Genomic DNA, 16,061 nt, shown 5'->3' on the forward strand with positions numbered 1-16,061 from the left:
ATCCCAAGATAAAAGCTTCGCTCAGTACTGGCACCTGGAACTAGGACATAATCTATACATGTGGGAGAAGGGAGTTTATGTGTACATAACAATTCCTTGAGTCAGGTCTTAAGTGCCTCCTGCACCTGACCCTTGGATACTTATGATGTCTGGTGCTTTTTATTGGACAACAATCATTAGGGTAGAATACTGGGCTCCTGTGATGTTTGGAAAATGTAGGCACCGCATTTATCAATTCTGCAGATGTATGCTAGAGACATGAGCCTCTCGGCTACCTTGGGCCAGAGGTGTCCTGCACATACGCTCAGCCTGTACATCCCTACTAAGAATGTTATCTGGATAAAAGGTGCTGTGTATTTGAAGTGAATCTCAGAGTTGCTAGGGAGCATAGTCCGCTGATCTAAGGTGACCATTTGGTCGGCCATCTTCTTGGATACAAGGGTTAATTTAAAATACTCCCAGAGCTCCCTACAGTGCTTTATACTGCTTGCAGAAACAATGCCCTCACGAATTACAGATCGGCAATGCTGTGCATGCCTAATCCAGTGAATAGGCTTGATTTTAGGGAATCAGTATCTTCCCTTGAGTTGACATGTAATCTTGGGATTTTGGTAAAAAACAAAACACTCACTGGACTCCATTTTCATTGAAAAATTGTATCATTCATGCTATTTACCATAGAATGTGCTTGAGTAGCAGACAAAGAGCCTCTTACTCTTACTTTCTATCGGATTGTTCGGTTATCCAGGATTTGGGACAGTAAAATATATCCCATTCCCCTTTATTGAAAGTTATCTGAATGTGTTTTATGGAGAATCGTCCGATTATATTCTGTGGCCCAGAGTGGGGTCTGTAGCCTTATCCACCTACCCTATGGCCTGGAGTCAGAATGGTTAGGTGTATTGACGTATTCTGATCCTCGGCACTCGTGCAACTTGCTATAGCTGTCGAAGTGCCGCCTTTCAGATATATTACAATAGGTACCTGGCCTAGTATCTCCTGTCTGTTCATGCTTTCCCTGAGAGCTAAAAATATTTGTCTTACATTCTTTAATCGTATTGCAGATGTATTCTATCTTGTTTTCCAGGGAAGAGCATTGGGCATATTTTGTAAAAATAAAAAACGGTTTGTGACGTGGAATCAGATTTTGTACATTTTTCCCTCTGCTTATTACTATTGTCAGACTTGAAATCTATTTTGGCAGATCACTAGTGGCTCCCTGTAAGTACTAATACTTGTGGCTTCCATTTCACCTGGGTTGGATTGATCTTCTCCTGTGTTGGTCCCGTGCCAACCTTAGGGGGAATATCAGCTGCGGTTTTCGATTTGACGACCTGTGAGGTTTTAATGAAGTAACTCCGAAGAGGCTTTGCTGAACTTTTCTTCCTTACACTTTAACTACATTTTATAAGTATACATTATATATCCTCTATAAGGTTGTTGACCTCATGTAAAAGACACATTTTTGTCACATATTTTGTGGTCTTCAGGTTGCCTGGTCCTAAAGGATTCTTTTTTTTGGTTCGCAGTTTTATATATCAAAGGTATTGAGCGCTTTACATGAGCACCAGTTACAATGCAAAAGGGCACATTAATTTTTTCGTAGGCACAGGGAGATGACGTGATTTGCCCCACATCACAGGATGTTGAGCCGACGCTGAGATTCAAAGCTGGTTCCCCAGCTCCAAAGTCGGCAGCTCTGGCTCTCCCTCTCTGTACAGCATTACGTTTCCCAATATTGAAAATAATAATTAATCATACACAATGTTATATATAATTAAAAGCGAAACAATTTAAAAATAAACTTCTATGCCACAAGAATATTTAGAAACCAAATAATTTCTTTAGAATGAACAGTACTTGCAGTTTGGTGACCGTTAAAAAGCCAAAACATGGGGGAGTGGCCCTGCCTAGCCTGTTTCTTGTGGCGAGGGGCGCAGGCCTACACCGGGCTACACCGGGCCGGGGCTTTGCAAGGTGCGTCCCACACAGAGGGTTTTGTTATTGCACATTACAGTGCACAGGTACAGTTCAAGAAGCTGCCTCCTTCACCCCCTCCAAGCAACACAAAGGATCGTTGGAAATGAAGCACCACTCTGTCTCCAAGCTTCCCTTGCAATCAATTCAGCTCAAAAATCAAATCATCATAGATACATTAAGTGCTCATTGGTCAACAGTGCTGACAAACATTCTAAGGGTGATCGCACAGTGCTCAAGTGTACAGGTCATGTGGCAAACATCCTCGGATCTGTGGAAGGAAGCACAGACAAAATATAGAAGTTTCAGCTGAGTGGACAACAGTCAGTCAAAAACTGATGATGCATTTTGCTTTTACTAAAAGCATTCAAAGAGCAAATCAGTCCCAAATGGATTTAGTAAATATTTTGACCTTGCTGAAATTATTTGTGGGGGTGGGTTTCTTCACAGTCAAGACAATTGAAGTTGGAGCCCTCTCGATTCTTCTTGTGATGAAGCGCGTCTACCTTGCGTCTGGTACCAGGAGTAGAAGTGGAATGTGATATTCACTAAAAATACAGAAGGCAAGGTCTGTATAGGAGGTTTTAAAATTAAAAGAATAGTTTGGGCAACAACCCTCTCCGTACAATTATTTAAATTTTATTTTTTCTGAAAAAATAAGAGCAGAATATTATCACTGCTGGATGTGTGATGCTAGGATCACATTAGTCATCACGAGAGTGGACTTTCACCTCAACATTCATATTTTTTTACTAGACAATACACGAGGCGTATCTGTCTTTCTTTGATGTTATTCCCTTCAGGGGGCATTTATGAAAGAGAGGAGGCTTGGTAGCCGAATAAGATATAGAAAATTACTCAAAACTTCAGAGCATAAAAACAATATTTCAAAATGTGCTAGCCCTAAGTAGGAAAGTGAACTAAATCTGAGCATTATGTTCAGAGATGCTTGCTCCACAAAGCAAGGCCTTCCAGGACTTCAACGCAGTGCATTGTGAAGGCCTGGAAAGAGCCTGGTAGGAGATCTTAAACATAGCATGTTACCAAAACATTTTTTTTTTTTTTTTTTTTTTAAATCTGTTTATTCAACGTTATTCAAAACATAATACAAGAGCTGCAGTACATTCCACTTAACTTAGCGAGAGAATACACAACTTTCCTACTCATGTATATCCGTGCATATTAGTGGTTTGTGTATAATACAGGTACATTTTAGCGTACTGGTGTATAACTTAACATTGTGTAACTTTCAATACTAGTCTTGTCAATCAATATGCATAGGTCTATATGTCGGTGTCAGAAGTAATGATGTTTACGTTAGGCTGTACAGTATAGGCGCGAAAGGTAACTATCTTTTGCGTTTGCCTGGCGTGGTTAGTTAGCTGTAACGGAACAGGGCCGGAAGATTAGTGGTGCGCGAGCGTGGTGTTTCAGTTCGCCTTAGGGTACGGCTCCGTGTCTTTTATGCTTTGGTTGAGTGTGATGATATCCTGTCAGCCTATTAGTGCATAGCGAAAGGAAGGGAGAGGGGTGAGGAGGCAGGTATTGTGTTTGCTGAGTATCGGACAGGGGGTCCACTAATGGACGTACATTACTTTGGGCGTCTCAGGGAGGGTACTTGTCATCTCTGGACTCTATTTTTACTACGAAAAGATCCCAACTTGCAGCGCCTTCCTGTATCTGTCCCTTAAGTTGCAGTTGTCTAAGTGTTTGAGCCTCTGCTATTGCGCAACTATGAAAGTCTCTCAGCCAGGTGGAGTGAGGAGGGGCATTTGGGGCCTTCCAGTGAGTGGCGATCAGGCGCTTGTATATCACAAATGCCAGGTCCACAAACTTGTGGGTGTGTTTATCTCCCTTAGCACAGTGTCGTATACCAAGCAGGCAGGATTCCGGAGTGGGTGTTAACGCGTGGTCCACTATGTCTGCCGTGGTTTCAATAATGTGACACCAACCAGTATTTATAGAGTGACATTCCCAAACCATATGGTAGAAGTTAGCTGCAGAGGTGGCGCACCTTGGACATATTGGTTTAGAATTTGGGTATATTTTATGGATACGAGCCGGAGAAAGATATGATTGATGTATGTAATTAAATTGCGTATATCTTAGCCTAGTATTACGAGATACGGACTTAATAGAGGTGAGGGCTGCTTCCCAGGATTCTTGAGTGGTTGGTGTATTGAGGACTGAATCCCATCGGTATTTAGCCTGAGTTAAGGCAGTGCAGTTGCTTGCTAGGAGCTTTTTATATAATTTGGTAATGGTACCTTTTGCGTTGCCCATTGAAAGTACTGAAGTGAGTAGAAGGGATTCATTAGGTTCGTTGGGGCTACATCCCCATAGGTTGTGTAAAAGATTAGCAATGGCGCTGTATATCAAGAAAGCCCCAGGTTGTATTATATCTGCCGCTACCAATTCTGCAAACGTACTTGCTTTGGAGCTCGAGTAGAGGTCTCCCAGGTTCAAGGTATTGGTCACGCGTATATCGTGATAGGATGAAAGAGCTTGTATGCCCGGTACCTGCGACAGTGGAAGCAAGGGGGAGTAGGGGGGGGACAGTGCCTTGCCTTGTACGTATCTCTGCCAACAGTGCATGGCCGTGTTCCATAGAGGTGAATACTTTGCTGGGTAGGGGGGTCCTGCCAGCAAAGAGATCAGTATCGCTTGTGGTGCTGTGTGAGCAGCTATCGCTATGCTCTCCGGAATGGTCGGTTCGTTGAGCCACATTTTGACCCATTGCAGTTGGGCTGCTACGTAATATAATTCTAGATTCGGCATGCCAAGCCCACCTTCTTCTTGTGGGTATTGCATAATGGCTAGTGCTACCCTGCGCCTGTCCTTGCCCCAGAGTAAGTCAGTTAGTAGTGAGTGTATTTTGCGAAAAAATGAGCGTGGCAAGGGTATCGGGAGCGCATTAAAGTAATATAGGAATCTCGGTAGCACTAGCATCTTGGTTATGGCCGTCCTGCCCATTGGTGATAAGGGTAGCGAGCTCCAAAATGACAGGGAGCCACGGGTGGAGCGGAGTAAACGATCTAGGTTACCTTCTCGTAGGTCTGACAAAGAGTGGTATATCTGAACGCCCAAGTATTTGAAGGTCTGGTAAGCCCATGGTAACTGGTGACTAGGGATTGTCGTTTGCTGCTCGGTGGGTATACGAGTGAGGGGGAAAATACATGATTTAGTCCAATTGACACGTAGGCCAGAGGCAAGAGCAAAAGTATCCAATATTTGCATAACCCTAGATAGAGAGGTAGAATAATTGCGTAAATATATCAGGGCATCATCTGCGTATAGGGATATTATGTGGTATGTTTTAAATTCCTGGATGCCCCATTTTTTAGCATAGCTGCGAAGCTTAATTGCCAATGGTTCCATGGCTATTGCAAATAATAACGGAGAGAGCGGGCATCCCTGTCTAGTGCCTCTACCGATGGGGAATGCTTCCGATATTACTTGACCGGTTTTGACACGAGCTATTGGTTTTGGAGTATAATGTTGCGATCCAGCTGATGAAGCCGCTCTGGAAACCAAACGCTTTAAGAGTGCGGAAGAGGTAATTCCAACCGAGCGTGTCAAAAGCTTTTTCTATATCTAAAGACACAGCCACCGTTTCTGGTTCTGTGGTATTATGCATGATGCGAATTAACCGTCTGATGTTTAAGAAGGTGTTCCTACCCGGGATAAATCCTGATTGGTCTGAGTGTATGAGGTGCGGTAGATGAGGGAGCAGTCTGTTTGCCAGGATCTTCCCTAACAGTTTGCAGTCGGAGTTCAGAAGGGAGAGTGGTCTGTAGGATCTGACGTCTAGTGGGTCACGGCCTGGTTTTGGCAGGACTACTATTAGTGCTTTGCGCATGGAGTCTGGTAGCTGTTTTCTATTGCGTGCTTCGTTAAACACCTCGAGCAGAGGTTGTAGAAGGTGAGTGGTTTGTGAGTTATAGTATTCTACTGGCAGACCATCTGAGCCAGGGGTCTTGCCGCGTGCCATTTGAGAGAGAGCCAAGCGAAGTTCCTCAATGGTGATGGGACCGTTAAGTATAACTGCGCTGCTGGTGATATTTGGATTTTGGGGAATCTGTGCCAATAGCTCGGTCAATTGTTGGTCTTTTGGAGGGGTAGTAGGTTGATATAAAGAGCGGTAGTACATATAGAAGGCTCTGTTTATGTCTACCTGAGTATTAACCATATCACCTGATTGTAACCTAACCGCACCTATTGGCAGAGATTGCGACAGTTGTCGTACCAGCCATGCTAACAATCTTCCTGATCTGTCTCCTTCTGCGTGCTGTCTCATTTTAAAGTGTCTATAGTCATGCCTACCAATTCTATCATCGGTTTCTCTGTATTTCGCCTTCAGTAGATTTAGTGTTGCTGATGGGGTGTTGCTTGTGGAGGCTTCAATCTCTGCTCTATGTATTTTGGCTTCCAGCGTTAGTAGTTCCCTAGTGAGTGTTTTTTTGACCCCCACGGAGGCTGCCAAGCATTGTCCCCTGATTACGACCTTATGGGCATCCCATTCCGTAGCGCGTGTTAGTGTTGAATTTCTGTTTAGGGAGAAATAGTCCGATAGCCAATTGGTTATTTCAGCATTAAAGGGAGGATCAGTTAGGGCGTCTGGTTGTAGACGCCATGTTGGGATGCGGGTGTTTGTGTAGCCCCATAGCAAGGTTGCGTAGTGTGGGTTGTGGTCTGATATGGTGCGGGCTAGATAGCCGGATGTGCTTATTTTTGAGATTATGTTGGGTGATGCGAAAAACATATCTATTTTAGTGTAAATTTTGTGTACTGGTGAATAGAAAGAGTATTTGCGCAATGTAGGGTGGCCAGTTCTCCAGATTTCGCTTAACCCATTGTTAGAGGCCCATTCTGTCAGGTCGAGTGATGCACGTTTAGTTGGGGCACTGGGTAGTGGGGGGATGGAGCGATCTTTTTGGGTGTCTAAGACACAATTAAAGTTGCCTCCCCATACTGCATCTACCGCAGGGTCTCCGAGCCTACTGTTGTTAAGTGACCAGAGGAATTCTCGTTGATTTACATTGGGGGTGTATAGTGCTATCAATGCTATAGGGTTACCGTCTAATACACCTTCTAAGATCACGTACCGACCATTTGGGTCACTTTGAGCATGGGACACAATATATGGGACCCCGGGGGCAATCCAGATTGCCACTCCTCGTGCATATGTTGAAAAGGTGGTGCCATATAGTTGTCCCCTCCATTTTGTTTTTATACTTGCAAGCAAGGGTGCATCCAGATGTGTTTCTTGGAGCATGGCAATTTGTATTTGGTGTCTTCTGAGATATGCATAGATCCGTTGTCGTTTACTAATGGATGCCATGCCTCTTATATTCCATGTGAGTATTTTATAATGTGGGATACGTCATTGATTTTGAAAGGCCGTGGCGTATATGTGGTTTTACTCGAGCGCATAGTGATTTCGCATGTCTAACTTCCCATATGTTGATGATGTACTTTGTGCCTATTAAGCTCAGCCATTTTGCCTTAGGTTTACCTAGCATGTTCTTTATGTTTGCATTGTGGTAGACCAACTTGGTATTGACATTGATTAACTCATGTAACCGGGAAACGTCCCATTTGGTTTTAACAATAACTTTTACCGTAGTTAACTTTAACTGTAAGTGTGACGAGCACAAGGTTGGTGCGGAATTTGCCAACCTGCTGTAACGGTCCATATGGAGCGGGGGGTGCTTCAGGTTGATGGGTGCAAGACAGCGTTGATCCCGGCCCATTTTACACTTGGTGGTGTAGCTGCTGTCCGGGAGCCACAGTCAACAAAATAGTATAGCTGGGAAAGATGGTGACACAGTGGCGTGCCAGAGCTGTATTCAAGGGAAAAAAAGAAAAAAAAAAAAAAAGGGGGGAAGGGAGCTAACAGATATCGTCCGCTGTCCGTGGAGTGAGGTTGGGGCCACGGGCCGAGTCCGCAGAGTCAGAGTTTACTTCTGGTTCACGGTCTGCTTCCGACTGCACAGACATGGATGTTGGTGATGTCGAAGCAAAGCGCGATGTGGTTTGTAATAGTAGTAAGCGTTCTTCACGAGACTGCTCAGGGGTAGGTCTGGTGTCTTGCTTTCTGCGGGTTCTCCGTTTATCCATTGGTGGAGGACTTTTGTCTGTGGGGTTACTCGCGGATATCGGGTCAGCAAGGCCTTTTGCGTGAAGCCACGTCCACGCGTCTTCCGGAGTAGTAAAAAAGAGAGTGCGGGTGTTATCTTGTATTCTGAGTTTAGCGGGGAACAACAGGGAATATTTGATGTTATGGTCTCTTAGTCGTTCTTTGACTCGATAGAATGAATTGCGCTTCTTCTGTACCTCCACCGTAAAGTCTGGATAGGCCGAGATTACGGTACTTTCAAAGAGTACTCGGCCTGACTTTCGGAATAGCTGTAATATGAGGTCTCTGTCCCGATAGTTAAGGAGTCTTGCTATTAGGGGCCGAGGCTGAGCACCTGGTGGTAAGGGCCTACCGGGGACCCTATGGGAGCGTTCTATGGAGAAAAACTTTGGGACATTGCTCTTTAAGACTGTTTCAGTTAGCCATTGTTCGATGAACAGTTCTGCGCTCGGGCCCTCGGCCCGCTCAGGAAAACCCACAAAGCGGATGTTGTTGCGGCGAGACCTGCCTTCTGCGTCTTCGGCTCTGCGTTTTAGTGCTTCCACCTCCATTGTTACGGCTCCCATCCGTGATTTGAGTTCAAGTATAGATGGTGTAAGGTGTGACGTGTCCTTTTCCAGTCCTGCAACCTTTTCAGCCAGCGCTTGTTGATCTGCGCGTAGCAGGTTAACATCTTCAATTACGGAGCCTATTTTTGCTTCCAAGGTGGTTTTAGTGTCTAGTATGGCTTGCAGTACTTTTTCAAATTGTATTGTATGTGTTTGTAGAGTTGCATCCATTTTTTGCAGAGCCTGGAATGTGTCAGAAGCCTCCGCAGGCGGGGGCGAAGCACCTGAGTCCATGTCTCCTGGGGGCCCACGTAGCGGCTTGGGTTTGCCCATTTGTTGGCTGTTTTGTAGTATTGTTGTTGGTAGCTGGATTCTATGCTGTGCTGATTGATTGGTGCTGCAATAATTTGCCGTTATTATGTGGGCACCTTGTTTAGGATGGTGCAAGAAAGCTCTAGAGTGTTCAGGTCCTCGGGTGCAGTAAATGATTGGTTTAATTATTATAGTAGGTACTCAGACTTTATAAATTCGTTATTCGGTTTCCTTGGGTGCTGTGCAAATGTTTAAGCCTTTGGGGCAGACAGTACTGAATATAATTGTATGTTGGGACAGCCTATTAATTGTGTAATGCGTATTACACGGGGTGTTTGCGTTACTTTCTCTTTTCTCTTCTCTCTTTTTTCCCTTCCTCCCTTCTTTCAACACACTCCACCTTTGTGTAGTGTTGTGGTTAGCTAGTATTGGTAAACTGCTAACTTCAATTTTACGGGCGTTTATTTTAAAATTGCTTTGGGGGGGTTGATATCAGCAAAAGTTTGCTTTACTGCATGCTTTTGTGTTCATTAAAGGAGAATTTCATGTCTTTGCGCTGCGACTCGCTTTATGTCGCCGGTTAAGCACGTTGTGTGCGTTCCTATTTGCAGTTGTCTGAATGCTGCTTTATATCTTTACTGGCTGCCTGAAGACGAAAAGGGCACGGTGTGTCCCAGCGCTTCGTTATGCTTTTAGGCCCCCACGGAGCCACGGGAGTACTCCAGGATTCGTAGTGGCCCCCACGGCGGCCGCCTCAAGTTCAACGTATCACGGCAGGAAGTGGGCAGCCGACAGGGCGCTCGCGCGTCGCACCGGAGCTCCGGTCTTCCCCCCAGCGGGCGCGGTCTCCACGGCCCAGGGTCACGAAGCTGATACGGCAGCGCAGCTTCACACCCACACCCCCGACCGCAATCACGGCACGGGGTGCGCGCTGATGGCTCAAGCCGGCTTTCTTTATTCGGCGCAGGAGCTACTCGGGCCGGCGCCGATTCTGTGCAGGCCACAACACTTACTGCGCGGCTGGTTAGCACCGCAGGCGGACAGGTCTTCACTTCGCTCCTAGCGGCTCCCGACAGGACGCCTCGCGTTGCACCGGTTTCCCACCTCAAAGGATCTTCAGCGCCTGCCTTTCCAGTGTGTGCAGGCGCCTAGGTGAGGATATTTGTTTAGGGCCGGGATCGGAGCTATGGCTTATGCGTCCGACCCGGTCGCCATGTTGGACACGCCCCCAGCATGTTACCAAAACATATTGACTATTTTGTTTTTCCACGCACCTGGGTCCTCTCCCTGGGTTCCAGTCTGTATCAATATGAACTTCAACGAGAGGTTGCCATCTAAGACATGTTAGTGCTTCTTAAAAAAGGTTAATTGGACAAACCATTGTAATGGTGCACGAAACAGTACCCAGAAAGCCCGTTATTGCTGTCTATAAACATTTAAGAGCAGCATGGATTAGAACCCAGATCCAAAAAAGGAGACGTTAAGGCATTACATCAGTTAATGGTATGATTGGACTCAACCAAGAAAATTGAGAGCAGGCCTGTTTGTATTTTACTCATTCGGTCTAGTCCCCTTGTCTGCTTGACAACATGATGTTATAATAAGCAGGTTAACTCAGTAGAAGAAAACATAAGTCTGATGCATCTCTCGATGTTTTTTCCCATTTTGTAATTGTTTAATTGCTTGAATTACCAGGGGGAGCCCGGGGAGCCTGGCAAACCAGGGCCTCTAGGACAAAAGGTACTGTTTTTCTTCATCATGTATTTGTAATATTATTTTTCATGTTTACAAAATTATGCATCAATTGATGACTTGACAATCTCACTTCAGTTTATTTTAAAATAGTAGTTTTATTGCTAATATTGTGCAGCATTAAACAGAGAATAACCCATTGATATCGCCGGCAAGCAACAATCCCCCAAAAATGTTCTCGGTCACAATTCAAACTTTTGGTGCACTGACTAGGTCTCTGATTTGCATAGCACAAGGAACTCACTACAAGAACTCCCATAATTCAGATTTGGTCATTAACCGGTGTTACTGACTAAAATCGGGAATACTATATTTGCAGTAACTTAAAATCTCTTGTGTTTCATCTGAGAGAGCAAGTCGAGTGTCCAGGCGAAATACAAGTTTAAAATGAGGGATTACAAAGGAAAAGTGTGACCAGAATTATTGATTTTCATGATAATCGGTGTTTCCAGGAGGAGAATTAGGATGCAACTTGTAATACCGAGTAGTCTGACCCTTGGAGTTTTATTGTGAAACAGTTTTAGTACATTTACAATGTTTTATCAAAATAACATTTGCAGTTTTTAGGGCGAGTGTAAGCATTCAACCTCATGCATACTTTTAGTATACTTCTTATGGCTTAAAGAGATTTCTTTTTTTGGTTGCTGCTGTTTCAGAACAGTGACCAACTACTGTATTATTCCACTTTGGTTTCATTATCTGTTGCTATGACAGACTACTTTGGCATTTCTTTGGTGTTCCTGTGGGTGTTTTAGGCTGGAATTGCCTACGTTTTATTGCAGCATTCTGTTCCTCCCACCTCCTCCCATGTTGCTGACATTAGTTTTGGCTTTATTACAGTGCTGTCCTCATCTCTGGCTTCTAAAATAAGCTTATTTTACAAAAGAAACACCAAGTCATTTAGCTCAGTTCTCACTTGCTTAGCCTTGCATCTGAAGTCTCTCCTCCAAGGCCCCTCCCTGCCAGCACTAAGGACATCGCACAAAGGGCATTGCTTATCTCCTTTATTGGGGTCATAAATCTTCTCAGTCTGCTCTGCTATTGTTAACTTCACTAGAGCTTTTTTTAAATGCTAGGCAAGAATGCTTGCACGACTTCTTTCTTTTAAAATAAAAATAAAATACTTTTCCAGCCTTATTTTCCATCATCTCTCCTCAAGGGCTTGTGATTTCTGATGTCTATAGCCATCAGAGACCACTAAAACATGGCAGGAAAATATGAAATTATGAGACAGGGTTGACCAATTTATGTGACAAGAAAAGTCCAGTTATGAATTTACACTGCCAATAGCACTAACTCAAGAAAATGCGTGACCTATTGCATTGTTTATATTCCTCTATGGAATTCTTTATCTATTTCTTGGTTTTCCTTTCAGTTTCTGTGCTGTTTTGTGTTTTTCATGTTTGTTTCGTGTTCTTTTGCTTCATCCCCTGCTTCTTTGTCCCAGTAGTCCTTTTTCCAGGTGCACGTTTCTATGACGTAATGTTTCTGTGGGTTTTCTGTATGCTTGTATATTAATTGGCTCTATATATACGTCTTGTGGCTTTGTGTGGTCCACATTTCTGTGAATGCCTTTGCATCACTCAGCTTGTATGAGTTTGAATCTCATGATACATGCTTACTGTAGTGCCTCCTGTGATTCACTGCAAACATCAGCCTGGTACATTCCCCTAACCACGGGAAGTCAGTGGGTGCCTCAGAGCAGAGGGGCAGTCTGCGCAAAAACCTGAGTGAGTGAGAAGCAGCCTCGGGTCATGGTAGGTGTTCGTGAGGAGGATTGAAGGTTGCAGGGAGCACAAGGCAGCAGCCCCCAGGAACACCCATACGAGTGCTCCCTTCGCTGCTTCAATATCATTGAACCAGTTACCCTGATTTGATCTCACCTTTTACCCCTGCCCATCAGACACCATCATGGTATGGAGTCCAGCCCCCGACCATGTTCACTCGAGCTGTAGGCAGGCTGAGCTGGCAGAGGCAGCCTTCAGGTAAGAATCAGACTGGATGAGGATTGCCTCTCGGGGACAAGCTGTTGTCTGACAGCAGGACACTCCCAGGGTGGGGTTTTCCATAAGAGCTGTGCTGAAGTTTGACTGCAGCGCACAGCGGGAGCCGTTTTCTTACGGATAGCATGGATGTCTGGCTGCAGGGAGACTCCATGTAGTGAGACTGCTCTTGTAACTCAGCCAATATCTGAGGGGTAGGGCACCCTGGGGGAGGCAGTCCCTACTATAGACACTAAGCTGATGTCTGACTAGAGGACACATACACTCCTGGTCCCCAGCTCAGTTCTGACTACAGAACACCCTAGGGAAATAAGTGCCTGCTCAAGGGGCTTTGCCGATACCCTCAGTGGGATTTGTCACCAATTATGGGTACAGCTGGTGTCCAACTTTAGGACACATCCAGCTGTCAGCTAATGTCAGAGTGCAGGACACACAGATAGTGGTAGGACAAGGTTCCCATACTTCCTTACACCTTTCTCTTACACAAGATAAAAAAACTCATGTAAAAAATGTGGGACAGAGAGATATTCGTGCGTGAGTGCCTTTTTCCATGAAGCAACCCCAGGCATGCAGCTGCGATGGGAGAGGCGTCTCTGCTCCATCCCAGCCCATTGACTCCAGTGAGTTCCTAATATTTTGAAGACTCATCTGCTGGTTAACGTTTCTCTCTGTTATTCTTTTTCACTCTTCACACTATCCCCATCTCTCTTCCGTTTGCTCACTCCTTTCTAAACATTTCTCGTTTCTATATCTGCTTTTTTACTCTGCCATCTCTCTCCTTCTCATTTTGTCTTTTCTTTCTCTCCCTCCCCCCCCTGCCACCCAACTCTCTCTCCGATCTCCCTGCCTGCCCTCTTGGTCAATAATACCTCATTTACTTTTTCATGGGCTTTATTGCTTTCTTTTAGTCTCGCCAAGCCCCCATGTTCTGCCACTGTTTCAGTCACTCTTAGATCCTGCCCCACCCTTTCAACTCTCTCAAACACTTTATTCTCCAATTCTATTAAACTTTCTTTGCACAGCAACTTAGGCACGGATGGTCAAAATACAGCTAGTGGAAAAAGAGTGTTATTCATAGCTTATGGTTTTTATGCTTAGACATCAGAGTTTTCCAAAATAAACATAAACATAGTTGGGCTGACATGTTTGGGTTGGGTCTAGCTGGATGAAAGGATATAACATCAGAGACAGCAACCTGTGTTTTCCTGAATGCTGCACAGTTTTATGGGCAACTCTGTTTCTTCCTCCGATAACTTCTGAAAGGATGTTTCTCAGCCATGCTGTGCTTTAGACGGGCCAAAGACAAACCCCTCCTACCAGGGGAGCCCCGCGTCCTGGCCAGCTGCTTGTCCCAACAGAAAGTGTATTGGCTTCCGAAAGCTTACTTCTGGTTCCTCCTCTTCAGCTGGGCAGTGGAGCAGAACATCTGACTAGCATTGTTAACATGGTCGAGCATGTTGGCTATATCCAGAGCCTTTGGAATTATGAGGCTTGGAGGACAAAATAAGGCAGCAGGGCTCATTCTGATGGTGCCACATGGTCCTGAAAGTAAGAGACAATTAGATCAATTTAGGTAATTATACATTTTCCCTCTGAATCAACTAACTAAGGGAGAAGCAATGTCAACATAATAAGGAGGTGAGATATAATAAACATATTCAGACGTCTCATATTTGAAATTTTCAGTCTGTAGCCCTTACATTATGAATACAAACATGTAAAGCAAGTATACATTAAATAGTCCATATCTTTAGTGTACTGATGAAGGGCAGAACAAACTTGTTGACAAGGATAATTTAGATAACAATGCTGCAATTCTAATTGATGATGCCTGAAACCCCCAAGATGAGGAGGCTTTTAGTTAAAAGGTCCACATTTTGTATGTAGCACTATATAAACATATGTATTTTGTTAATGAACAACAAAAGATGAATTATGCAAATGTGATATTTTTGTATTTTATTAGATAAAATTAGGCTGAGCTGCTTGAGATATATTTGTTTAAATAGAATACAGTATATTGAAGGTAGGATAGTGTTATTTTCAACACACTAGTAAGCATTATGAAATAAAAATGAATATAATTAGAATTATTACCCTACTACATAAAGCTGGTCTTTTACAAGTGGCCTTCTTCCACTTGATATACGGCTCTTCCTTTTTTAGGTCTAGCTTAGAGACCACTCTAGCTATTTCACCGGTCTCATGTGTTTACAAAAAATTACATATATATATATTTGCATAGAGGGGCTTACCGTTAGCCCTCTCCATCCACTGGTCAAGTATCCTTTACAGTTTTATTTTTCTTCCACACACCAAACCCTCTTGAAGCAATGGGTAAGACCGTTCTGTCATTGGTTTTGTTTACTATAATTGATGGCATTTGCTCTTGTACATGTACACATCCACCTAGAAAGTAGTCCACTTCAGTGCTAGGGCTTCACGTGCCAATCTCTGTTCTCATGTAATTCTTTTTTTTTTTTTTTTTTTTTTGCATTACGTCATTTTTGTAATAGGTCATGTTTCATTTACTTTTGTTTGCAAACATATGAAAGCCACCTTTAGATATTTCTACATTTGTTGGTCTTGCATATTAGTCAGCCTTTAGCTTTCTGGTTGTGAAAGTCCTCTTTTGGATCATACCAAAAACCTACAGTGGGCTTACTGCCCAGCCATTGCTTACCACTGATTGACTTGATTGTCACACTCATTTGCATGCTTCTTAATCAATGGCTTGCATTCTGCTTCTTGCATTTGCCTGTCCTTTAGAGCACTATCTCTTTATTATCCTTTTGAGAGAATGACTTGTATTCTCACACTCCGGAAACTACTTTTCCTTTTAGTACTCCACGAGAGTGAATGTTTCCTAGCTCTCTCCCTTGTGTGCAGTTTACCACTCAAGCACCCTCCCCCACGCACTCAGAATTGCTCTCCACCCCTCCCAACGTTTTTGTAAAAGCATAACAGATATATTTTTGTCAGGACATGACTAGAGAGATAACTTTACAGGTTGTTTTTGTTTTTATCTAATGCATTCCAAGCATTGCATGAAAGCATATGCTTTCATACACAATGGCTTTTATGGTGGTTTGGTAACTACACTCACTCAGCTGGAGTTTGTGGCAGACGGTGTGCATAACATGACTGAAAAGGAGATGTCTTCTCTTCGAGGCCCATAAATCTGCTCCCTAGTCTACTGCTGAGGACCCAATGGTTCTTACATTTGTTTTAATTCACAGTCATATTGAAAGTAAATTAGGCCTTGGGAGTATTTTCCTTTAAAATTAGATTTTTTTTATTCTTAGGAAACTCTGAACAGTATTTAAAGAG

At 43.9% G+C, this 16,061-nt stretch overlaps 1 protein-coding gene across 1 annotated transcript in view; it reads left to right on the forward strand.

Annotated features, from left to right (window-relative positions):
* Positions 1-16,061, forward strand: part of COL13A1 (collagen type XIII alpha 1 chain) — a 650,895-nt gene that overhangs the window by 338,268 nt on the left and 296,566 nt on the right. Inside the window, exon 19 of the mRNA XM_069242266.1 lies at positions 10,672-10,716. Within this exon, the coding sequence (XP_069098367.1) occupies positions 10,672-10,716 (45 nt within the window). The remainder of the gene's footprint in view (positions 1-10,671; positions 10,717-16,061) is intronic.

This window comes from Pleurodeles waltl, chromosome 6 (assembly GCF_031143425.1).
Source record: "Pleurodeles waltl isolate 20211129_DDA chromosome 6, aPleWal1.hap1.20221129, whole genome shotgun sequence".
NCBI lineage: Eukaryota > Metazoa > Chordata > Amphibia > Caudata > Salamandridae > Pleurodeles > Pleurodeles waltl.